This window comes from Apus apus, chromosome 23, assembly GCF_020740795.1.
Source record: "Apus apus isolate bApuApu2 chromosome 23, bApuApu2.pri.cur, whole genome shotgun sequence".
Classification (NCBI taxonomy): domain Eukaryota; kingdom Metazoa; phylum Chordata; class Aves; order Apodiformes; family Apodidae; genus Apus; species Apus apus.
In genome coordinates, this window is record NC_067304.1 from 2630308 (window position 1) to 2653882 (window position 23575).

The following is a 23575-nucleotide window of genomic DNA, read 5'->3' on the forward strand; positions in this document are numbered from 1 at the left end:
CCCCTCACAACCGAGCTTCAACAACCCTCAAACCACAGAGGATCAGCCCAAAACCACATCCCCTCCTCCACTCCCTCCAGCTCCTCCACGGAGAGACCGAGACGCCTCGAACCCCCTGCGACAACTCACCCGTCACGCGCCGAGCAGCAGAGTCACCATCTCCCCCCCAAAACAGGGGCTTTATCGGGGACAAAGGCAGCAAGAAAAGGTTGCAAGGCCTGAAAACACCATCCTGCCAGTCAGTGGCAGCCCAGGGCTGGGTTTGCTTCGGGTGGGTGGTTGGTGTTTTGGTTTTTTTCTTTTGTGTTACAAATGGCACATTCTCCTTTCTCAGGCAGGTATAAATATCGTCGCTTCTAGTAGAAAAAAAAACCAAACCAACAACACAACAGGAAAAACAAACAAACAAACAAAAAAAAACAACACCCAAACTTCCCTCTAAATAATATAAAGAAGACTCAAAATGATTGCACTTAATACATATGAAAAAGGTAGAAAGGAGGATATCCTAGTGCACAAACATTTACTCCTGCTCTTCACAAAGCTTGCTTTTTTTTTTTGTCTTTTTCCGAGTTACTCTTTGGCAGAGCTTGTAAGAAAAGTCTGGTTTCTTGGCACGAGTGTCTGGGATGGGGAGGGCAGGGGTTGGGGGGGGGGGTGGGTGGGGGAAACAACCAAAAAACAAAACCAAACGCGGCTGAAAAGTCCTTCTCCTTTGCTCCCTGTTTTCTCCCGTGCAGCCAGACATTGTTCTCCGGGAACGTGGCTTGGCTGCGCTTCCCTCCCAGCGCGGTTCTCCGGCGGGACGGGCACCGGAGCCCCCACGGTTGCTGTTGGCTGGTGAGCTTTGCTCAGCTCTCCTTTCAATTTTCTTTCGCATCAAGTTTGCTTTTGGAAACACTTCTCTTTGCTCTCCAGCTCTGCAAAAACGACGCTGACACCCAGGAACTGGGATAAACTCGGTGTTAAACCTTCTTGCCGTCCTCCGCGGAAGGGCTCGGTGGGGCTGCGGCCGGTGCCAGCCCAGGAAAATCATCCCCCCACACACCCCAAGATGTCCCAGGCTGCCAGTGGCACCGGGAACAGGGATAGATCTGGTGAAGGAAACCAAAGGGAGGACAGAGGTTGGTGAGAGGACCACAGCTTCAGTTTCCTAAAATGAAGAAGCTGCATCGGAAGAGGAGCGGCTTCGCCGGCAGCTGGATGAGACCAGAGCATCTGCCCCCCCGCCCCGGTCGGGGCTCGGCTCTGCGGGAGGAGAAATCGTGGGGGGCACGTCTGTGGGGTGGGAGGTGGTGGTCCTGCCAGAGCCGAGCGGAGGAAGGAGAAAATTGAAAAGGAGAAAGAAGGGAGAAGAGGTTTTCCTTGGCTGCGGGGCGGCCCGGGGGCGCGGGGGCTATTTGTAAGGCCGGAGGAAGCTGGAGACTTTGGAGCGGAGGAGTTTGATGAAGGAGCGGGGCAGCATCTCCTTGTGTTTCTCCGTGTACTTGAAGTAGTTCTGGGGATGTGCCAGCACGTCGAAGAAAGCTTTGATGAGCTTCTTGTCCTGTGGGGAAGACAAGCCAGAGGGAGGGTCACCATCCCACCCTGTGCACCTCCATGGCAGCTCCAAACCACAGTGAGTGCAGGGGGGGCACAGCCAAAGGAAGGATGCTCCAGCATTCCCCAGAGCCCTGGCCAGTGAGGACCCGGTGGGGACACACTCACCTTGAGGATCTCCTGGTGGTTTTCGGAGGCGTAGAGCCTGCCGTCCCGCACGATGTCCTCCACCAGCTGCTCATAGTCCTCTGCAACACCCAGCCAGAAAACATGGTCAGGGCATGAGCTGACACTTGTCCCCACACCTCTGGTTCCCACAGAATGTGTGGGGTTGGAAGGGACCTTTAAAGGTCATCTAGTCCAGCCCCCCCTGCAGTGCCCAGGGATCATTTTAAGTAGATCAGGTTGCTCAGAGCCTGGTCAAGCCTGACCTTGAACGTCTCCAGGGATGGGGCCTCCACCACCTCTCTGGGCAACCTGTGCCAATGCTTCACCACCCTCATTGGAAAGAACTTGTTCCCATCCTGGAGTCTGCTCCCCCCAAATACATGGGAGGTGTGAACTGGAGGTAACCCAGGTACCAAACTGGGCTGGGGGGCACTGGTGGTGTCCCCCTGCCCCCTGTGCTCACCATCGTAGGTGACATAGGGGATCTGGAAGCCCCGGGCACTGTTGGCTTCGCTGGTTTTGAAGTTGATCCAGAGTTTCCGAGAGCGGGCGGTGAAGGCGATGGGCCTCTCGTAGGTCTGGCACGTCTCGTAGGTGGTGATGGAGGACGGGGAGGCTGTGGGGCAGGGGCTGGGTGATGCTGGGTGCCCCTCAGAGCAGCTGCCCCCAGCTTCACTGTGCTGAAACCCTCACGGCAAAGGGGGCACCAGCACGGGGACTGTCTGTGTTCAGCCAGGCTGAGCCCCTCCCTGCCCTCACATTAGGTACCAGAGATGTTGTTTTCCTTCCTCGCTTTGGAAAGCTCCAAACAGGGCTTTTTACCCCAAAAAAAACCCCAAAGTGCTGAGACCTGGGTGTGCAGCCCAGCCCACGCTTCCCCCGTGCACATCCCCCCGATCCAGCCAGAGCCAGCAATGCCAGACCCTCCGCTCACCCCATTCCCCAAAAAAACCTCCCTTCCTGCCTCCTTGGCTTTCTCCCTTTGCACCAGGCAGCTCCACCAAGCCCCAACCTCCTTCCTCCCCCAGCTCCTCCGGGGAGCCCCGCGGCGCGCTCGGTTACCTACAGTTTTTCCGCATGACCAAGACGTCTCCGCACTCGTCCTCGGAGGGGAGGAAGATCTCGGGCACCACGATCAGGATCTTGCGCTTGGGCGGCGGGTTGATGTTCCAGGTGCACTCCACGTTGGCAGGGTAATTCCCCGGGTAGTTGGGGGACTCGATGTAGCCCGTGTACTCGCCCAGCTCCCCCCCGCACTGCCGGTCTGCAAGGCAAGGAGAGCTGGTTCAACTGGGAACCACTGGTGTGGGTACTGGGGTGGGATGGGCTTTACTGGGCAAGGGTGGGGGGGGAGTGCTCCACTGGCACCACTCCAGGCATCCCCCCCTGTGCTTCCCTGCGTGCATAAAGCACAGAAATGACCCCACAGCTTGATTTTAAAGGAGTTTAAAATGAATTTTGAGAGAGGAACCCAGTTCATGCCATGCCTGTTCCCTCCCCCAGCCCCATCCCAGCTTGCCTACTTTTGCACTGGGACACGGAGGTGGAGCCATCAAAGTCAGTGGTGGTGTTGCCAGGACAGGAGATGCAATAATTCTGCCTGAAGTCGGGCTGGTAGGTGCCCACGGCGCAGCGGATGCAGCGGTGGACGCTGGTGTTGTAGTAATGCCCGGGGGAGCACTGAACTGGGGGGGGGGGGTCAGAGAACAGAGAGGGGCTGTGTCAGCCACCAGCACGGCCCCCAACCCCCCTACCCTGGGTGCCCCACTCCCCGGGGACCTGTTCCCACCTTTGGTGTCGCAGTCCTGGAAGGAGAGGGCTCCCTCGTGGCGGGTGGTCAGGCCCCCGCCGCACGGGAAGCAGAGCGCCCGCCCCACCTCGGGCTGGTAGGACCCACGGGGACACGGCTGGCAGGGCTTGAAGCCATCAGCTGAGTGCTGGCCTGGGGGACACTGACCTGTGGGCACAGGGATCAGTCAGTCCTAGCATCCCCCACCCCCAGGGTTCTCCTGTGCCCTGTGCCCACCTCCTACCCCTCCAGCCTTGGCAGCACCAAGAAATCCAGAGCAAACCCTTCCCCTCTAAATGATAAATCCCCAAAATAGCAACTTCTGCTACTGGAGCCTTGGACAACCCCCTAGGTGTCCCTCTTCCACCCCACGCCTGGCTCCTCTCCCTCCACAGCCTTGGCAGCATCAATCCAGATGCTGGATCATCCGGAGCAATTCCTGCCCTTCCCAGGGTCCCATCTAGGTGATGAATGGCCAAAATACCAACTTCTGCAGGGACACTGAGGGCTTTTCCCCTCTTCTGGGTGGGACTGACAGCTGATGGCTGAGGTTGCCACCCTGGACATCTCCTGAGTGTCCATTTCCTGCCCCATGCCCAGCTCCTTGCTCCCCCCACCTTGGCAGCACCAAGAAACCCAGAGCAAGCTCTGCCCTTCCCGTGATTCTCTCTAAATGCCCCAAACAGCAACTTCCATGGATGCTGGGGACACTCCCTGCCCCCTCTACCTGTGCAGCTGCTGATGTTGGTGGCTCCCACAGGTCCAAAGGCATCACCACGGGGACACAGGTCACAGGAGAGCTGTCCTTCCTTCTCCTGGTAGGTGCCGGGGGGGCAGGGGACACACTGCTCCGTCTGGCCGTTGTAATACGTTCCCTGCGAGCAGCTGACTGAGAGCCGGGGGGGGATGTCAGCGACGTGGTGGGGTGGCTGCCACCCCCGGTGGGGGGACACAGCTGGTCCCCCACCCCACGATGCTCCTTACCACACTTGCCAGCCAGGCGCTGCTGGCCCGGCCCGCAGCTCTCCTGCCGCTCCGGCCCCACGCTCAGCTTCCTGGCCACCTCGTACTCCATCCCCGCGAAGCGCAGCAGGAACCGCTCCTGGTTGATGGATTTCTTCAGGGCTTTGATGGCCGACTTCAGCTTCTTCTCCACGCGCTGGCGCAGGCAGTGCAGGTTGCAGCTGGCTGGGGGAGCAGTGAGGTGGGAGGGGTGGAGAGGGGAAACCCAGCAGGGTTAAAACCATCTCCCAAATGCTCGGTCAGAAGCGCTGCCCAGCGCATCCCAATCCGCTGCGGGATGAGGATTGGTTCAGCTCTCCTTGCTGCATGGGGATGGCACTGATGCACTGGGCCCACCACCCTCCCCCTGGGCCCACCATCTCTCTGGTCCCACCACCATCTCTCTGGTCCCACCACCAGCTCTCTGGTCCCACCACCAGCTCTCTGGTCCCACTACAGTCCCTTTGCTCCCACCACCATCCCCTGGTCCCACCACTGGCCCTCTGGTCCCACCACTGTCCCTTTGCTCCCACCACTGCCCCCCTGCTCCCACCATCACCTACCCGGTCCCACCATCACCTCCCCGGTCCCACCAGCCCTGCCTGCACCTGAGACAGGCCAAGCCAGCACCGTGCCCACCTGTGGTCTCCTCTGGCTTGATCTCTGCCTCGAACTCCAGCGTGATGCGCGTCACCTCCTTGTTGGAGGAGTTGCGAGCCCGGCGGCCCTTCCCCTTCTTGGATGAGTCACACTTGAGGTTGACAAAGGTGACCTGGCAGTCGGAGCAAGGTGCCGAACCACCTGCGTGTGGGGAAACAGATCAGACCCCGTCCTCCCCAGGGGGACAGGCACCTGACCACCCCACTGCCATCACACCTCACCTTGCACCCCGACCTTCCCAGCCTCATCCTGCTTGCCCTTGGCCCGCGGGTGCAGGTGGCATTTGGCATCCTTGATCTTGAAGGAGGCTTTTTGCTTGATTGGCGCAGCAACAGTCTCTAAAGGAAAAGGCAGGTGCTCAGCAACCCCGGGGAGGGGCAGCCTGGCTGGTGGTGGCCCTGGGCACCCCAGGAGCCCCTTACCGAGGCACTGCTGGCTGCTGTTGGTGGGTCTTTGCTGGCCACCCTGCCGCAGGACGGGGGTCCCACAGCTCACAGTGTAGCTGCTGTCAGATTCTGTGGGGAGGAGGAGCAAGAGTTGGAGGCTGCTGGAACAGCTGCCCAGGACCTGGGATGCTCTGCAGGGGCTGTGCTGTGGGGGGAGGACGCCCAGCTCCCCATCATGGGGGTCCTGCACCAGGGACCTGTCCCACAGATCTACACCCAAAATGAGTCCCCGACAAGGAACCCCCTCCCTCCCTCTGAACACTACTGGGTGCTCTGCACCCTGGCCGTGCAACTGCCCCTTCCCTCCCCCAGTTTGGGCCATGCAGGGAGATGGGGACCCCCTTGCCTGTGCTGGTGGTGGCACTGGTGCTGGTACCTGGCAGAAAGCGGGCCTTGGAGGCACAGGTGAGGGCACAGCTGTCCTTCTTGCCCGTCTTGTTGCAAGTGAGGGTGGCTCGTGGTGGCGCTGAACCTGGCAGGCATTTCACCAGCTCTGAGGGACACGCGCCAGCTGGTGATGACAAGCAGGGACACCCGTGGCTGGCACAGCCTAGGGACCTTCAAGGGACCCCTGTCCCCTCCCAGGTCACAGGAGATTCACCAGGGAGGAGAGGATGCTGGAGTGCAGCACAGGGACCCTGGACAAGCATCCCACCCCCCCCAGCTCCTCTTTGGAGATGTGAGATGTGTTTGATGGCACTTCAACATTTTTTGGGGGGCCGGTGGGTACCAGGGCTATGAAAACAGCTCCCATAGGGACACTCGTGGGTGCAAAAGCTCCTGGCCAGCCCCTAGCACAAAAAAGCAACTAGATGACCAAGGGTAGAGGGAGCAGGGCAACACCTCATGGCCCTTCCCAACCAGACCCATGGGAGATGGACACAGGGCCACAGCCAAAGGCTGCCCTGCCCAGAGCAGCCCTGTGCTGGGATACCCCAAAACCCCCTGTGCTCCCCCCACCCTGGCCTGAATCCCAGGTGATGGAGGGGCCACACGGCATCAGATCACTCTGGCTGGGAGATGTCCAGGCTATGCTGGAGTGTCCCCAGCTGTGATGGGTCCTGCCCCAACCTACCAGTACAGTCCTTTTTGTTCCAGTGCAGCTTGCAGCCGGTGGGACAGGTACACTGGTAGCTGCCAGGCGTGTTGATGCAGCCAAATTTGCAGCCCCCCCGGTTGATGCTGCATTCATCAATGTCTGCAAGGGAGGAAGGAGAGGAGGTGAGTGAGGGGGCTGAGTGGGATCCCCCCTGGCTCTGACACTGAGCAGCTGCATCATTTCAGGGATGGGATTTCGGACCACGCCAACCCCACGGGGATGAGGGAAACCCTGAGCCCCGGTGCCCCCAGGGCTGGGTGGTGAGGGGTGCAGCCCACCCAGGCTGAGCCCCCCGGTGGGCTGGGGAGCTGCGGGGAGCAGCAGCCAGAGCAGACATGGAAGCACTTAGCAGCTGAATTCAAAAGGCAGCTGCTCAGCAGCCCTGGCCCCTCTCCCCATGGTGGGGAACCTTGGCCTGAAACGGGGGCCAACCCTGGCATGAAGCAGAGGCAGAGGTGGGGAGCAGGCAGGGATGGAGCTGACCCCAGACAGCCCTTCCTGCCCCACTCCTCCTTCTCAGGAGCATCCATGGGAGCCAGTGACCCTTCCATTGCAGGGTCACAACAAGAGCATCCCGGGGCCATGCTGGCTCATGCCAGCTGCATGTTTTGAGAGCATGAGGAGGGTCATCCCCCTTCCTGGCCAGGCAGTGCTGGAGCACCTGGTCTCATGCCACCACCTCCCCAGGCCGACACCACCGCTGCCACAACGTGCTCCAGCACCCCCCCCAAAGTGTGCTTCCTCTGCCTCCCCACTTCCAGGGCGCCACACGCCCCTGCCCTTGGGAGCTATCTGCCTGCTGGAACTTAAATCAAACCCTTTTGATGTTCCCCTTCCCACCCCATCCCAGCTCCCTGCCAAAAACGCCGGGGATTTCTCCCTCTCTCCCACTCTAGACAAGTCGCAAACTGTTCCTGTCGCCCCGTTTGATGTTGCAGACACCAGTGTCTGGCTGCAGCCCCCTCCCTGCCTGGCCCCAGCTCAGGCTCAGGATACACAGGGAAACAACCTTCCCTGTGAGCCCTTGGACTGAGTGGTGTCCCCAGGGGTCCTGCAGCCACCGTGCCACGGGGGCTGCCCCATCTCTGGGTACTCTGTGTGACTCCCTGGGAGCAGAACCTGGTGGAGGTGATGGGACCTTCTTGCCAGTGTCCCCCTGGCCCTACCTCCGCAGTGGGTGAGCCCGTACAGTGTGTAGCCCTTGTTGCAGAGGCACTGGAAGCTGCCAGGGGTGTTGATGCAGAGGTGGTCGCAGGTCCGGTCGAAGGAGCACTCGTCAATGTCTGAGGGAAAGGGAAAGGGGAGAGGTGAGGGCTGGCACGGCAGGGGGGACACCAAGGCTGTCCCCTTCCTGCTCCACCTGCTTCAGCAACCTGGGGGCTGCACTGGGTTGCACCAGGGATCTAGCACTGGGATGCTGTGGGGACCCTGCACTGGGATGCTCTGGGATCCAGCACTGGATTGCTCTGGAGATCCAACACCAAAATGCTCTGGGGATCCCACACCAGGATGCTCTGGGGAACCAGCACAGGGATGCTCCAAAATCCTGTTCTCCCACCCTGCCCACTCTAGTTGCTGCTGCTTGGGAGGAGCAGCCCACTGGATCAGCATTCCCCCATCCCTGAGCTCCTCCAGCCCCTCTGCACCTCAAACGTGCCAAGCAGAGCCAGCACCATGTCCTTGGCATGGGGTGGCTTCAGGAGCAAATTCCCAAGGGCACAGATGGCACTGGATGGAGATTAAAGTGGTCACCAGAGGGTGCTGAGCTCAGGGTGCCCTCCTGGGACACACAGGGGCTGCTGGGATCCCCTGACACGGGTGCTCTGGAGCAGGGGCAACAGCCCCAGGGCTGCTGGCAGGGATGTTGCCTGTGCCTGGGCAGAGCTGTGTCCCAACTCACAGGGCTGCAGGGGACATCATGACAGCCATCCCAGCCCTGAGGAAGGCTGGAGGATTTCACCAGGGATCTGCCTAACTGCTGGCTTTGACTCTGTCATGAGAAGAGTCCAGAAATCCCCAGCTTGGGAGCAGGGCTGGGACAGCAGCCCAGCTCTGCAGATCAAAGCACTAAGCTCCAGACCAGAACCCAAATCCACCACTAATCCCCCAGAGGATGTAGATGGTCCAGAGGAGAGCAAAGAGGAATGAGGAACCGGGCCAGCACTCCTCAAGCCGTCGTGGGAGGGCTGAGCAGTGCTGGAGGGCAGGAGAGGGGGTGTCCCCAGGCAGGGCAGGGGGGTGGGGGTCCTGCTGCCCCTTACCTTGGCAGTTCCTCTCGTTGATGAGCAGCTTGTAGCCCTTCTTGCAGCTGCACTCGAAGCTGCCCACTGTGTTCCTGCAGATGTGGTCGCAGCCACCGTTGTTGAGCCGGCACTCGTCGATGTCTGGTGGGGACAGAGGACACGAGTCACACTCCTGCTGGGATGCTTGGCTGGGAGAGAGGGGTCTTCCCCTCCGGACCCTGTCCCCACTGGGAGCCAGCAAATGAAGGAAAATGTTTGGGCTGTGATGGTCTCCAGGAGAATGTGGCTGCTGGTTTTATCTGGGTGCATTTGGGGAGCCAACACATGACACTGGGGACACTGGGGAAGGGCAGAGCTCCTGAGCCTGGCTCCCCTTGGAAGATGAGCAAAACATTCAATTTCTGCAGGTCTCAGGATCCCCTGGAGCAAAGCCAGGGGCCAAGGGTTCCAAAAGAGCCTCACAGCTGGGGGAAAGCACCAGGGCAGAGTCTGCAGGGTCACAGGTTTGTGTTGGGGGCTGCTTCTGGAGACGAGGAGCAGCAGGAAGAAAGACCAAGCCAGGAGGGGAAAGCACCTCCCTCAAAAAGTACCACTCAACAAAATCCATGCTCTTCAACCCTTCCCTCTCTGCTTGCCATCTTGATCCTGCCACGAACAAAACTAAAAATGACAATGCACAAACTGCAAAGAGCCCCAACAACCTGGGAAGAGGCTGGGACGTGGGGCTTTTTTCCCCGTTCTGTTTTGTTGTTCGGTTTAGTTTTTTCCTTTTTCTACTAAACACAGAATTTACTGCTAGAAAATGACCTGTAAAATGGAAGGAGACTAGGAAGATGCCTTCCCTGTCCCTCCAGCCCCAGCCACCACTGGTGAGGCAGCAGCTTCTGCCTCTGTGGGGTTGGGGTTTTCTTTTTAAGACTGCAAGGGAGCACACTGTAACCCAGCCCCCAGCCATCATAAAACCCCAGACACAGGGGATGTGGCTCCAGGTTATTGCACGTTCCTGGAAACTGCAGCATTGGAGAGGCAGGGAAGGGGGATGCTCTGATAAAATAACAGGGAGCAGGAGGGTTCTGGAAGCAGCCAGCAGGTAGGAAGGCAGCTGGCAATGGGATGGGTTTTCCTTTCAACTGGGGTCAAGTTCCTGGAGCTGCCGAAAGACAAAACGCAGGCACCAGCAGCCCCGGGGTCACCGTGTCCCCCTGCCTGGGGGAGCAGGTTTGGGAGCTGGGGTGGCCACTTGGGATTGATCTCCCTTGCAGAGGCAGGTGGATGGGGACATGCAGGGGCACATGGCATCCTGTGGCGTTCCCTCCCAACTGGACATGGGGCTCAGATGGTGAACCGAAGAGGGACTCGTGCATCCCAGATTCTCACAGTGGGTGTGGAATTCCAACACATCCAGCCTCTACCCAGGGGGAAACTGAGGCAGTGGGGTGGAGCAAGGTGGGAAGGGACCCCCCATCCCCACAGCTGCCATGCCTTCACCTCCGACTTGACCTGACCCCCCTTCCCTCCTCCCCTCGGGCTTTCTGGGGGAGTGGGGCTAACCATGGTGCCTTCAGCAAGGCAGCTGAGTTCCCACACCCAGGGATGATCCCTTTTCCAAGGGCACTGAGGACACACGGGAGGGTCTGAGTCACTCAGGGATGAGCAGGGAACACCCCAGCCCCACTGGCACCCACCTACCTTTGCAGGTCTTCCTGTCGGGCTGGAGCATGAAGCCCATGGGGCAGCTGCAGTGCACGCCCGTGGCTGCATCATGACACTTGCTGTCACAGCCCCCGTTGTTCACAGCACACGTCTCTGCACAGAGAGAGGATAGAGGGGCTGAGGTGAGAGAACAGTGTTTAAAAGGCTGGGGGGTGTCACACCACCCAGATGTCCTCATGCCACCCAGATGTCCCCACGCTGCAGGCTGGGAGAGGCAGCAAAGCTCCCCCTTCAGAGCCCACCAGAACCCCTTGGGCTTTTCATGCAGCCCTAACGAGGTCACGGAGCCCCCAGATAAACACACACCCCAGATACGGAGCAGGAGGGTGGAGGGGATAAGGCATTAACAGACAATCCAGCACTTGCCTTTCCCATCACCCTGCCACACACCTGGGTGCTGCTCCCCAGGGATTTCAGAGGTGAATCAAGGGCACGGGTGATTCACCCCAGTGCTAAGGCAGGAAAAAAGCACATTTCCCGGTTCGCAGCCCTCCCACCTTCCAACAACCTGCTCTCATCCACCGGCTAGCTACGTTTAGGGCAGAGGAGGCAGTGGGGACAGCCCTGTCCCCCTCGTTAGAGGATGCATGATTCATTGCAGGCAGGGAGCAGAGAGGCACTTGGCCACCCCGGGGAGAATGGGGTCAGGGCCACAGGCAGGGACGTGCAGGCAGAGCCGCTGCCTCTTGCGAAAGAGCCACTGGGAAAAGCGGAGGTGGCTCCACGGAGGCTCTTCATCCCCAAAGCACGTCGGCTTTTCAGCTGACTAGAGGGAAAAGCAGCTCCATGGGATTAATCCTACCAGGCTCAGCCCCCAGGCTGGCACCGGGGCTGTGTACCCCCAAACCAGGCTCTGGTGGAGTCCAGCTTTGGCAGCTCCAACCATGAGGAACTGAAGTTCCAAGTGACCAAGTCACAGTCTTTGCTGTGCAAAGCGCAGCCAGAGCTGGGTCTTGCCAGGGGTGCCAGGGATGTGGTTCCCCAGGGATGTCACTCCCCAGGGATGCAGGTGCACAGCCCCAGTGGGACAGCGAGGGGAGTCCCAGCCCCCTGGCTTGCCACCACCACCAAGCCACAAAGCCACCAGTGACCCTGCACAGCCAGTCCCTATCTCACCCACCCCTTGGGCACACCAGCCAGTCCAGTGTCACGGACTAATTTGGGAGACGCTTCGTATAATTAGAACACACACACACACACAGAGGCACCAGCATCAGTGGAAAAAAAATCCAATTTAAAAAGAAAAAAAAAAAAGGCTAATTATTTCAGTATTATCAAAGTCAGCTGTTGTTGGTAGGACTAGAAGGGACACTAATTTAAATGAAGCATTTTCAGCTTGACAGCTTCCCTGTGAGATCAATCCTCAATTTCTGTCCTAACCACCAGAACAATGGCTTGAAGTGCATTAAGTTGTTCACAAAGGATAATAAAATATTCCTTTCAGAAGGCTGGTTGCTTGGATAAATGAGGCATTTGGGCTTCAAGGAACCCAAGATGAGAATGCCTTGAAGAAATTCCTTGGAAAGAGCAAATCCCAGGTTCTCCCGCTCTTTGCGAGAGCCGCATGGGGTGGGAATGACTGAACCATCCAACCATTTGCCGCAGGGCGAGGGAGCTGGGATCGCTCTGTGCTCGTCTTGCCGCTGCTATTTTTATGATGTCCCATAATAAGAGAACAAAAGGGACCATTTTATGAAATTAATAGCCGGCACAATTACAAAACCTAACGGCAAGGGAGGGATTTCTGTAGATATTCTGCCTCCAGCCAGGTCCTCGCGCCGGGACCGTCCCCCACCCTGCGGTGCCGGGGTCGAAGAGCCCGGTGTGGGTGACACTGTGCTGAAGGGAAGGGAAACTTTCTGGAAGCCCGATGAATTATTTAAGGCCAGTCTTTGTTCCAGTAGCTGATGCAGAAGCAGCCCAGGGAGGATTGATTTAACAGGGTCACTGATGAGATGAGACGATGGGCTCAGCATGGGCGCTCGAGGAGTTGGAGAAGCGGCTGCACGGGGGAGGATAGTGGAGGATGGTGGAGCTTCATCCAGAGCTGCAGCACCCATCTCCCCTCCTGACACCTTTGCAAAATCAGGAATTTCAGCTGGGATGTAAAGCCAGCTCTGCACACCCTCCCAATAAGGATGGGGACACTGCTCGGGGTGTGCATGGGGTGGGAGCAGAGCCAGCACGGCCGCAGCAGCGCGGCACAACCCTCTGCACAGCGAGGACCACGTCCTCGGATCACAGAGAGCTTGGAGGGGACAGCTGGAGGGGGCAGCTGGAGGGGGCAGCCAGGGTACCTGTGGTGCAGCAGGGCCAGGCACGGGGCCCCGGGAGAGCAGCATTGTTCGGTGGTGCCCGGGGCTGCTCCCAGCCCGCGTGACTCACCCAACCACCCAGGGCTTTGGCGAGGGCTCCATCGCTCAGGGAGGGAGAAGACAAAGCAGCCTGCACACACACACACACACACAGCTCTTTCCCACCCTTCTCCATCCATCCCACCTCCAGTCTCGCTTCCCAACCAACCACTGTGCCATGGGAACTCTTGCCCTGCCCATCCTGTGCCCCTGCTTGTGCCCCCGCGGTGCCCTGCCCGCACACGCTCCCGCTTCGCTTTCACCTGCTGGGAAGCAGCAATCCCAGCAGGATTGCCATCCCGCTGGCCTAAGGAGACAATTGCACGGGAACACGAGGGATTACAGCTGGGTTGGCTGAAGCACGAGCACAGAGCTCTTGAACCTCGTGGGAAAGGCTCTGTGGAGCCCCCCGAAAACCGCGGTGGGTGTTCCCAGCCACTGGCAAGCCACACGCCCACAGCTCTTCCTGGATGTGCCAGGAGTTTGCATGCACCCAGCACGCCCATCAAGAAGATTCCCCACCAAAGTCATATCCCTGCACCTTCAGACTGCCTCAGTTCCCTTCGGGGAGGGCTTAGAGACCTGACAGGGGTTGCCAAGGAATCCCTGGGGAAGCAGCCTGAGGTGCCCAGCCCGAGAAAGGGACACTGCAGCCACGTCATTTGCTGCAGCTCTGGGCTGGGTGCCTCTGGGCCAAACCCTGGGACACCCTGAATGTCCCCATACCCACAGAGGGGACTGTCAATGACTGGGTGGGCTCCGGGAAGGGGTAACACAAGGCATGAACATCCCCCTCCCCATCACCCAGCCACTGGTAGGCCCTGCAGGCTCCTCTGGGACTTGCTTGGGGGTGGTGGTGGTGGGGAAAATCGCTGTCACAGCCACTGGAAAGCAGATTGTCACCCCCCTGCACAAGGCTGGATCGACCAGAGCAACGCGAGAGCCCCCTCCTCATGCAAGCACAGCCAGGGAAAGGGATTCTTTCTCTGTCCCCAGAGCAAAGCCCACCTACAGCCTGAGGCGAGGCTTGCCCAGTGGGGTTGAAAAGCAGCAGGGGGGGACAGGGTTAGTGAGACATGCGGTTAGCACGACAGCTCAGCCCCCCGAGCCCCGTTATGGTCTTGAGATGAGAGACCAGCTACAGTTAGACCCCTTTGGAGAGATAGAGAGAACAAAAATATTTACCATTAGAAAACGTCTCAAGGATAACGTGTTGCTGGAAGTGTCTCTCCCCTGTTTAACATTATAAAAAAGTGATTTAGAAACAGTGTCCAGCAAGGAGCTCGGTTGGTGTCACACGTCAATGGGTTCGACTCTGCTGCCTTTCCAGGACAATTGTCCCTTGGGGTTTTTTTCTCCTCCCACCTCCCAAAAGAGCCAAACCCCCAGCTTTGGGTCTGGTGCTCTGGTCCCCTCCATGGCCCTGTCCGATGCATCCCGTGTCCCACAGCCTCTCCAAGCCCCCTCTGGATTTGTGCTGGAGCCCCATGCGAGAGGGAGGAAGCGCGTGACGAGGAGCGTTAGTGCAGCTCGTTAGTCTGGGGAATCGGGTCCTGGCTGGAGCAAAACCAGCAGGGACTGGGGGGCTGCAGTTCCCGAGAGGAGCCGTATGGACACCGCGCGGCCACGGCCTTCGGGACAGTGACTGTCCCACTGGTGGCACTTGCACTGCTTGGAGCTGGCAGCCAAATTTTGGGCTGCTCATCCTTGCCCCTGTGTCAGTGAGGCAGGATGTGGGGAGCCCTGGTGACACGTGGCACAGCCCCGGGGTGCTGAGCACCCCAGGGAGAGTATGCAGGGGGACAAATGGGCAAGAAGGGGCTGAGAGCAGCCTGGGGGAAGCTGCAGACCCCCTAAAATGGTTGCTAAGACATCCCAGGGATCACTCTGGGGCATTGCCTCAAAAAATTCACTTGAGTTTTGCCCTGCAAAGGAAATGCTGCCTGGCACCACCCATGGCTGGGAGATGTCCTTTTCTCATGCTGGTTATTCTGAGGAGGGGACAAGGCACCCCAGCTCTTCTTTTTGCTCCTGTGTGGGGACAGAGCCCCATGGCAGAAACCAGAGAGCTCCCAGGGGAGTGTGGGGATGGGGTGCTCAGGGCACAAGGAGCCCACAGCCCTTGGGGCTGAGCAGGGATGAGCTGGAGGAGAAAGAACGCCGGGTCCATGTGGAGGGGAAAAGAGGGGGGAAAACAGCCCCTGGCTGTGCCTGCACTGGCCTGGGGGGCTCAGGCTGAGGGCAGAGATCCAGAGACTGGGACACAGGGTGCTGAGGTTCAGCAGGGACCGTGTCCCCCTTGGGGAGGCCGATGTGGCCACCCACCTCATGTCCCTGTGTCCCTTTCCCAGAGCCCTCCTAGGTCACCATCCCTTCACTCTGGTGTCCCCAGCATTGACCCGGTGCAGCCCCCACTCCCAGCACGATTCCTGGCACTTCAGAAAGCTGGGAAGCATCAGCCGTGCTGCCCGGGTGCAGGTCAGGAAATCGGCCATAAAACATGAGCTGGGTTTTGTTTCCTTCTCCGTGTAATCATATTTCTTCCCCATCCACCACCTCCTGCCCCGACAGTGCTCACCACAAGCTGGGGGACAGTGACATCCCTGCTGCATCCCAAATACCATCAGGAAGGAGCTGCAACCCTGCCCTGGCTTGCAAACCTCCCCAGAAAGCCAAAATCTGCATCAACCTCGACAGCCCAGTTTGCAGCAGCTTGTGGGTGCTGCACCCTGGGCTGCTGGAGGGACATTTTATGTGCTGTTTTTTTTTAAAAAAAAATAAAGAATAACAAACAAAACAAAAAAGGCTGCTTTTTGAGCATAAATATAAATATATAAGGTCATCGGCCTCCCCCCCTGCCTCCCCCTCCCCCTCGAGCCTGCAGACATGTTGGGAGCCATTAGGGCTGGCCCCGCTTCGCTCACAGGCATGTTCTTCATTATCTGCATTTTTAAAAGCAGCAATAAAAAGCAGAAAAATGAAAAACACCGGCCGTGGCCTAATGAAACTGTCATTCAAAGGGGCTGCTCGTGCTTCCTGCCGCGTGGTGTGATCTGAAGGGAACCTGGACCAGGGGCCTGTCCCGGCAGCCCATCAAACGCACCGCGTACAATTTCAAAGCCCATGGCCCGGGGAGTGAGTTTGCGTTTCCCCTCGCTGGAAACTTTATTCCCCTTGAAATGATGAAATATTTCAGAGGAAATGGGGAAGGGGCGGCGGAGGGAGCAGCGGGGACGGGGGCAGGGGGAGGGTTGTTTGCTGAGCCCTGGTTGTAAAACAAGAAAGGGTGGTTATAAATATCCGAGCAGGTACCTCGGCTGTAAATCTGCTGGCTGGGCATCCCCGCAGCCAGAGCACAATCCCACAGTGTTCCCCTGGCCAGGCTGGGGGCCACGAATCCCCTGAGGGATGTGGGAGCCAAGCTGGCCCCTTCCTGCAGAGAGGGGGTGCAGAGCTGCAAGGGATGTGAAGGGTGTAGGTGGGGGGGGAGTTTGGGCTGGTGCCCTCCCTAAAATCACCATGTTTGATTTCCCCCGGGGAAGGTGGGCAGGGATGAGCTCATGGGGAGACCCTGGCCCAGGTTGCCCAGGGAAGCTGTGGCTGCCCCATCCCTGGCAGTGTTGAAGGGCAGGTTGGATGGGGCTTGGAGCAACCTGGGCTGGTGAGAGGTGTCGCTGCCCATGTCAGGGGGTTGGGACTGGATCATCTCAAAGGTCTCTTCCAACCTAAACCATTCCATAACTCTAAGATTCTATGTACCAGCTCTGGTGGGAGGTGCCTCCCCAGCAGACCCAGTGCACAGCTTGGGTATTAAGAGGGAGATTTTGGCCAAGTCCACAAGGATAAGCGATTTTGGGAACCCCTGAATCCCACCCTCCCACCTGTGGTACACAAGTGCTGAGACCCTCCAGCAAACAGACCCCTCCTGAGCACCCCCCAAATCACAAGATGCTCCAGAGAGCAGCTCTCCCACCCCCTGCACCCAGCAGGCCAGGAGCATCATTTTGGTGCCAAACCCCCCCCAAATCCTCACACCAACACACACAGGCGCAGGGACCTCTGTCCAGCAGGAACCCACCAGCAGATGCACCCCAGGATCCCCAAGTCTCCACTGCATGCCCTGAGCATCCCTCAAGCCAGCAGGGAGCAGCCAGGGGTTTGGGGGGCTCCTCCAGCCCCTCACCCTGAGGATGGAGCCGTCTTTGGGAAGCACTGAGGGTTTTCTGTTCAGGCACAGCAGGACCTCGGGAAGCCAAAACCTCTCTCTTGCTTTCAATTCCTTTTTCTTTTTTATTTTGCAATAAGAACTCAAATGTCTAGAGCAATTTGTGGACTTAATCACTCCCCGAATGTAACAGTTTTTTAAATCAAATCAGCTGTTCAACAGCTCAAGCATCTGAAACCAGTAAAACTTCTATCTCTGTTTGATGTTTTACAATTTGAAAACACACAGAGGAAAAGGACAATTCTGGGGGCGGTTGAGTTGTCAGGTTGTTGGGGTTTGGGGTTGGTTTTTGTTGGGTTTTTTTGCAAGACAATTGTTCCTGAGCCGAGGCCCTGCAGTGCCAAGTTGGAACAGATCACCGTGGCCAAGTCTGTCCCCTCTGTGTCCCTCCCTGAATGCTGCCAGTGACAGTGACAGGAACAGTTTCTAGTGTGGGGACGTTCTCCATGCTCACCCCTCTCCCTCCAGCAGCATGGAGGCAGGCAGGGGTCACCTCAGCACTGCCAACCTGTCCCCAGATGTCCCCTCCAGCATCCCCACAGCCACTTTCCTTCCCTGTGCTGGAGCAGCAACGCATCCCTGCACCCTGCAGGTACCCACAGCCTCCCCCACGCATGCACTGAGCTTCTCAGACCTCAGCAAAGCCAAGCACCACATCCCCAAAGCTTTTAAAACCAAAAACCACCTTCATCAAGCCAAGAGTGAGTTGCCCAAGGAGGAAGACGAGCCATGCCCCACCCCAGCCCGTGTCCCCACAGCCAGGTGGTGGCTGTCACCTACCTATGCACGTCACCCCATCTGAGTGGAGCAGAAACTTGACGTGGCAGCCACACTTGGGGCCCTGGTCGGTGTCATCACAGGTGTGTTGGCAGCCCCCATTCCCATAGTTGCAGGTCACTGCAAAAGGCAAAGCACCAGCTGTCACCTTGACCCCAGCCCATCTCCTCCCCACCCCAGCATTCTCAAGCATAAAGCCAGCTTGGAAAAAAACACCATCCGTACTCTAGGAGAGATCACTCCCTCCTGGATACATTTTAAAGCCCTTCAACCTTCCCTGCAGGATCTTGGTAAACATGAAGTGTTATGTGGTTTTTCCCTTTGCTAAATGTCACCAGTGGAGCCCTGTAACACCAGATCCAGGGACAGGGTGGGCTGCTTTCCCCTGTCCCTGGATCTGGTGTTAGAGGGAAGGGGTGGGACTTTCCCGAGCTCTGGAATGACTCAGGTGCTCCTGGAAATCCCTACCAGCCCTTCCCGGGAGGCAAGGCGTACTGCTCATTTAGCTTGGAGGGAAAATTGGCTCACAGGATTAAAACTCCATTTCATCAGCGATTTGACACGTTTGTTGCAAACAGCAAATGAGAAATAAAATAAAAATAATTGCATCAACACATGCATATCTTGCTAATAACCCTGGCAGGGCCAGCAAGATGCTGGCAGGAGATCACAGGCTGAAAGCACCACATCCCCCAGGGAGAGGATTCCTGCGCTCCTCCCGTGCTGATCACACTCGCCCTGCTCATCTCCCCGTGGAAAAGTGAAGCTGGTGGGATAGACAGGGGATGCTGCACCTCTGAGACCCCCTCTTGCACCATCTCAGCCCTCTCAGTGCAAGGGCCTGATGTCTCGTGGCAGAGGGAAATGCCAGGAGCATCATCTGCAAGGGCAACAGAGGCAGAGCTGGGCACGTCAGAGGAGAATGAAGCCAGAGGGCTTCAGGCTCAATAAATCAATGAGCACCAGGGGGGTTCAGGGCTTTGCAGCAGGGCCAGGAGGGGTCTGTACCACGGGGACAAGGTCAGGGGTCCCCAGAGGCCATGTCCCCAGCCCTGCAGTGCTCCTTACGTTTGCAGTCGCGCTGGTTCTTGGTGAGCTCGAAGCCCGGGCGGCACTCGCAGGCGATGCCCCCCTTGGGGGTCTCCCGGCAGATGTGGGCACAGCCATGGTTCTTGTTCATGCAGTTCATTCCTTCTAAAAGAGAGAAGGAAAAGAAGAGAAGCTCCAAAAGCTTGAAGGCACCAATCCACGGCCACAGGAGGGTGTCTGGGGTGGGACAGGGATGGGGAGATAGAGGCAACGAGGGGAAATCCTCACAAGCGAGGAGCTCAGTGGGGACAGGATGTCCCTGGGCACTACCCTTGAAGGGCAGAACCTCCAGAAGGTGGACAAAGCCACCCTGGAGCCTTGAGCCTTTGACTCCTTCCCATTGCCTTGGGTGAGACCCTGCTCCCACACCTCAGGAGCCACTGCTGCCCACCAGCCCAGCCTGGCACTGAGGGGATGAAGCCATGCAGCTCCTTTTTGGAAGACAAGGAGTTGGGGTGAGCATGGTTGTGATTACAGACCCTGGGCAGGCAGCTCTGGCACTGTTCAGCAGAGCATTCTTTGGGGGGGCTGAGCCAAGGCTGTTCCACCAGGATGAGCCCTGGGGCCAACATGCCTGAAATCTGTGTGATGAACTGACAGGTCAGGGAGGATCCACATGCTGGCAGCCCCTGGGGAATAAGGTTTTGGGGAGCTGCTGGTTCCCAGTATCAGAGCTGCCATTTCACCCTTGCTGACCCATCCACAGCCCCCTCTGCTCCCAGCATCTCACAGGGACAAGGACATCCAGCTGCAGGACACTGGGTCCAGCAGATGCCGAGTGGGGCATTGACAGGAGTTTATAAGACATTGAACAGAACGAGCAGCAAGGCAGGGAGAGCCCCCCGGGAGGTGCAGCTGCCTGCTCAGGGCCTTTCTCTGGCAGAGGGAGGGGACTGGCCCCATCCCAGGCCCCCAGTGCCAAGGCCACCATGGGGTAAGCAATGCCAGAGTCAGGATGGGGGGAACCAGGCAGAGCTGCAAGCCTGTGGGCTGCCAAAAGCCTGGGGCAGAAGGATGAGGGATCTTCATCTCAAAGGAAGATGCTGAAATGCACCAACCATGCATGGGAAGGGTTAAAAACCACAGACTGGAGTCTGTGGGTGCCCCAGGTTGCTCCCCATCACCTGCCCTGCAGGTCCCTCCTGGGGACCCTCCTGTCCCTCCAGGACAGGGCCATCATCTGTGAGTGCAGTGGCAGGGGAGCTCTCTGTAATCACTGCCTCTTTCCTCCAACTGCACCAGCCTCTGCGCCAGGGCTGGGAACCCCCAATCCACCAGGAGCCCCATTCCATCCCCCCAGCACCCTCCAGCTTGCCCCGGGGCCAGGATGAGCCCCAATCCTTGGCTTCTCCTTACTGGGAGGGACTTGCTGGTGCAAGGGAGAGGGTCATGGTGCTGCAGGAGAAGGGTCCTGGGACCCACCCCCTGAGGCTCTTGACCCAGCAGCATTTCATCCCCTCTGCATCAGGAGGGAGGGAGGAAAGCAAAAGAGAGAATAAGGAAAGGATAAAAAGCAGAGGGAAAGGGGAAAGACTCCTGCCAGGGTAGGAGAAGAGAGATGAGGAGCTGGCAAGGACCCCAGAAGGAAGGAAGCAGCCATAACGTTGAGGTTTAGGTCTCTAACACTGAATGCTTCTGCCTTGGCAGTGCCCAAGAGCCAGAAGCAAAGTCAGAACAGGCTTTAACATCGGACCCCAAATTGTCCTCAGCTCTCCACTTTTTCCAGGCTTGCAGCCCAGGGACCAGCTGTAACCCTCCCACCCCTGGTCCTCAGCAGCAACCTCAGAGCCCCAGCGCAGGGACCACGTAGCAGCTACAAGATCAAACTTGGGTTGCAGAAGCAATACAGTCCTCTCTAGCCAACAACACTCTGCAGCCCTTCAGGTCAAAAAGATTAGCTCAAAACCCAACACCTGCATCCCTGTTCCTAGCAAGGGCCACCCACTGTGTCACCAGCAGGTAGGAGCTGCCAGCTTGTCCTCTGAGAAACCCAGAGCACAGAAGCATGGGAGATGCCACCACTGAGCTGTTCTGGGCTGGGCAAGATTCCCTGAGGAGAATGGGGTGGGGGGGGATGAACACAGCTGGGAAAGGGGGAAGGAGGAAAGCAAAAACACCCAGCTGGCTTTGCCAAGCAGCAGAGATAAAAATCAGCAGAGACGCAAAAATCTCTCATTTCCTCCTATTTTGGCTACAAGATCGTTCCAGACGGCAGCAATTTAGAGCTGATATTGAGACCAAGGACTCGATGCTGTGCAAGACCTGGCAGGAGAAGAAGAGTCTCACAAGATGCTGTGAGGATCTCTGGGTACCTTCTCTTTAATAAAAGGCCTGGATACAGGACTAACATCCTCCTTTTGGTATTACTGTCCTTGATAAAGGGGCCCGCGAGGGTTTTATCACGGAGATGTTTATTAGCCCCACAGCATCCTCTCCCAAAACGCTCATCACCAACTTGCTTTTCAATCCGCAGCACTGAGAAGGCTTGTGCAGCAAGCATCTGCAATCAGGCACCCTGCAGGGGTGCTGGAGGTGCCCCTCAGGGTGGGGAGAGGCCGTGCACTCACCTTCAGGGCGCTGGATGCAGGTGTGCTGGTTGTCACTGAGGAAGAAGCCCTCCCTGCAGAAGCACTCGTAGCTGCCCATCATGTTGACACAGGTCTGCTGGCAGCCGCCGTTGCCCTCCGAGCACTCATCCAGGTCTGCAGAGAGAAGGTGGAAAGGGGTGAGCAGGGCATGGAAGGGATGGGGAACAGGGTTTGACAGATCTGAGATGGCAAATCAGTTCTGCTTTACAGCCCTGAGCTTCCAGCTGGAGGTGGGGGAAAAAAAAAAAGGGTGACACAGGAGGGCTGCGGGGGATGAAGGGAAAGCACAGCAAAGGGTTGGGACATACAGCTCCCCTGGCTGATGGGCAAAAAAGGTCACATTGTACAGATGGGAAGGTCAAGCCACAGAGAAAGGGATTTTCCTTGTTCTGGAACCCCCAAAGCACCCAGGATGCTCAGCCAGGATTTTGGCTGCAGCTGCCTCTGGCTCCCAGCCCCTCGGAGCCCGTAGCTGGCTGGGATGCCTGCACTTCATTAGGGGAGCTGGGAAACCTTAGCCCAGAGCAGGGATAATTACTTGTAAGGAGACTCAAATCCCCAGCAGCTCTGCTGTCCTCGTGCCTGTTTTGGGTTAACAAACCAAGGCTGGAAGGGGCTTCAAGTGCACGGGGCGATGCCCTTGCCCTGGGCTGCTCCTGTAAATGCCATGTTTAATGAAGAGCAACAGCCTATTGCTCTCTCCAGAGGGCTTTTGGGGACAGTGGTCCAAGCTAAATCCACTGGAGGAACAGGGATGCTGGGATCAGGCAGAGAAGAAAACCTCCACCATGGCCACCCCTACCCCCTCCAGTCCCAGGGCTGGGCAATGGCATCAGGCTGGGGAGTGAGGGCCCCGTGCCAAAGAAAACCTCCTGTGAACTCGAGTGTTGCAAAGGTGCAAGCTGAGGGGGAAGCTGAGCACCCAAGGGGGGGGCTCCCAGCCTCCTCCCCCAGCATCACAGCACACACCAAACCCCTCATTTTGGGTGAGGAGATGGATGGAGATATGGATCCCCAAGCAGTGCGGGTGCCTTGCACTGTGCTCCAGCCCCAGGAGATGCTGCAGTCCTGGGGGATGCTCATAAATCAAAGCAGGGCAGCAGCTCCAGCTGGAAAAACTGCCACGGGAGCAGAGCCTGGGAACACCCCACAAACCCACTACCTTGGAAAGGAGGTGTTGAAAACATCATCTCACACCCGGGCGCCCGTGTAGCAGGCGAGGGCTGAGAGCTGGGCTGCAGCCAGACACACAAGGGATGTCCTGGGCGATGGCAGGAGGCCTGCAGCTTCCTCCAAGGCTTGTCCCAGCCAAGCTACGTCCTGCAGATGCCAATAATTCTCCTCAAATCCCCCCACTTATAACAAGGGCTTAAGGTCTTGCGACTTCTTCAAGCTCGGCACAAAAATGAGGAGGCAGCCGCTCCAACCCGATGGCTGAAACGAGACTCCGCCGCTCTAATACCTGCTTTATTAAATGCAGCAGAGATGGGCAGAAGCCAGCAGGGCCCGTGGCAGGACCAGGGCTTGAATTCCTGTCCCAGTTCAAAAGGTCACCCAGGCTGGGTGATGGGGGCGGCTGGTGAGCTCCAGTGGCCATGCACCCACCCAACCCACCTCCAGTTCAGCCACTGACCATGGCACCAGCAAAGCTTAGGCATGACCCTTAGCTTTGCTTGGCTGCTCTTCCTTTTGGCTAAGAGGGGATGCTTGCAGGCTGGGGAAAGCAGAGTCAGGCTGGGGGGGAGGGGAAGAAGGATGGGGAAAACCCACTGGGGTTCATCCCTGCTGCCCCCTGAGAGCAGCCATCCAGCAAACCCTGCTGGAGTGCAGAGGGTCTCGACATCCTCATCTGTAAAATGGGCTCCAGGGGATAAACCTGCACC

The 23575-nt window shown here is 58.1% G+C and overlaps 1 protein-coding gene across 1 annotated transcript in view; it reads right to left on the reverse strand.

Annotated features, from left to right (window-relative positions):
* Nucleotides 1–1222: 1222 nt before the first annotated feature.
* The window catches only part of SCUBE3 (signal peptide, CUB domain and EGF like domain containing 3), a 33631-nt gene continuing 11278 nt past the window's right edge, over nucleotides 1223–23575 (reverse strand). The window contains exons 4-22 of the mRNA XM_051639171.1: nucleotides 21672–21806; nucleotides 19084–19209; nucleotides 18019–18135; nucleotides 10636–10752; nucleotides 8965–9087; nucleotides 7870–7986; nucleotides 6680–6802; nucleotides 5981–6097; nucleotides 5581–5673; nucleotides 5380–5496; nucleotides 5138–5299; nucleotides 4481–4684; nucleotides 4224–4385; nucleotides 3497–3664; nucleotides 3231–3392; nucleotides 2774–2971; nucleotides 2171–2323; nucleotides 1708–1787; nucleotides 1223–1546 (exon numbers count right to left, since the gene is read on the reverse strand). Of these exons, the coding sequence (XP_051495131.1) occupies nucleotides 1397–1546; nucleotides 1708–1787; nucleotides 2171–2323; nucleotides 2774–2971; nucleotides 3231–3392; nucleotides 3497–3664; nucleotides 4224–4385; nucleotides 4481–4684; nucleotides 5138–5299; nucleotides 5380–5496; nucleotides 5581–5673; nucleotides 5981–6097; nucleotides 6680–6802; nucleotides 7870–7986; nucleotides 8965–9087; nucleotides 10636–10752; nucleotides 18019–18135; nucleotides 19084–19209; nucleotides 21672–21806 (2624 nt within the window). The 3' untranslated portion in view covers nucleotides 1223–1396. The remainder of the gene's footprint in view (nucleotides 1547–1707; nucleotides 1788–2170; nucleotides 2324–2773; nucleotides 2972–3230; nucleotides 3393–3496; nucleotides 3665–4223; nucleotides 4386–4480; nucleotides 4685–5137; nucleotides 5300–5379; nucleotides 5497–5580; nucleotides 5674–5980; nucleotides 6098–6679; nucleotides 6803–7869; nucleotides 7987–8964; nucleotides 9088–10635; nucleotides 10753–18018; nucleotides 18136–19083; nucleotides 19210–21671; nucleotides 21807–23575) is intronic.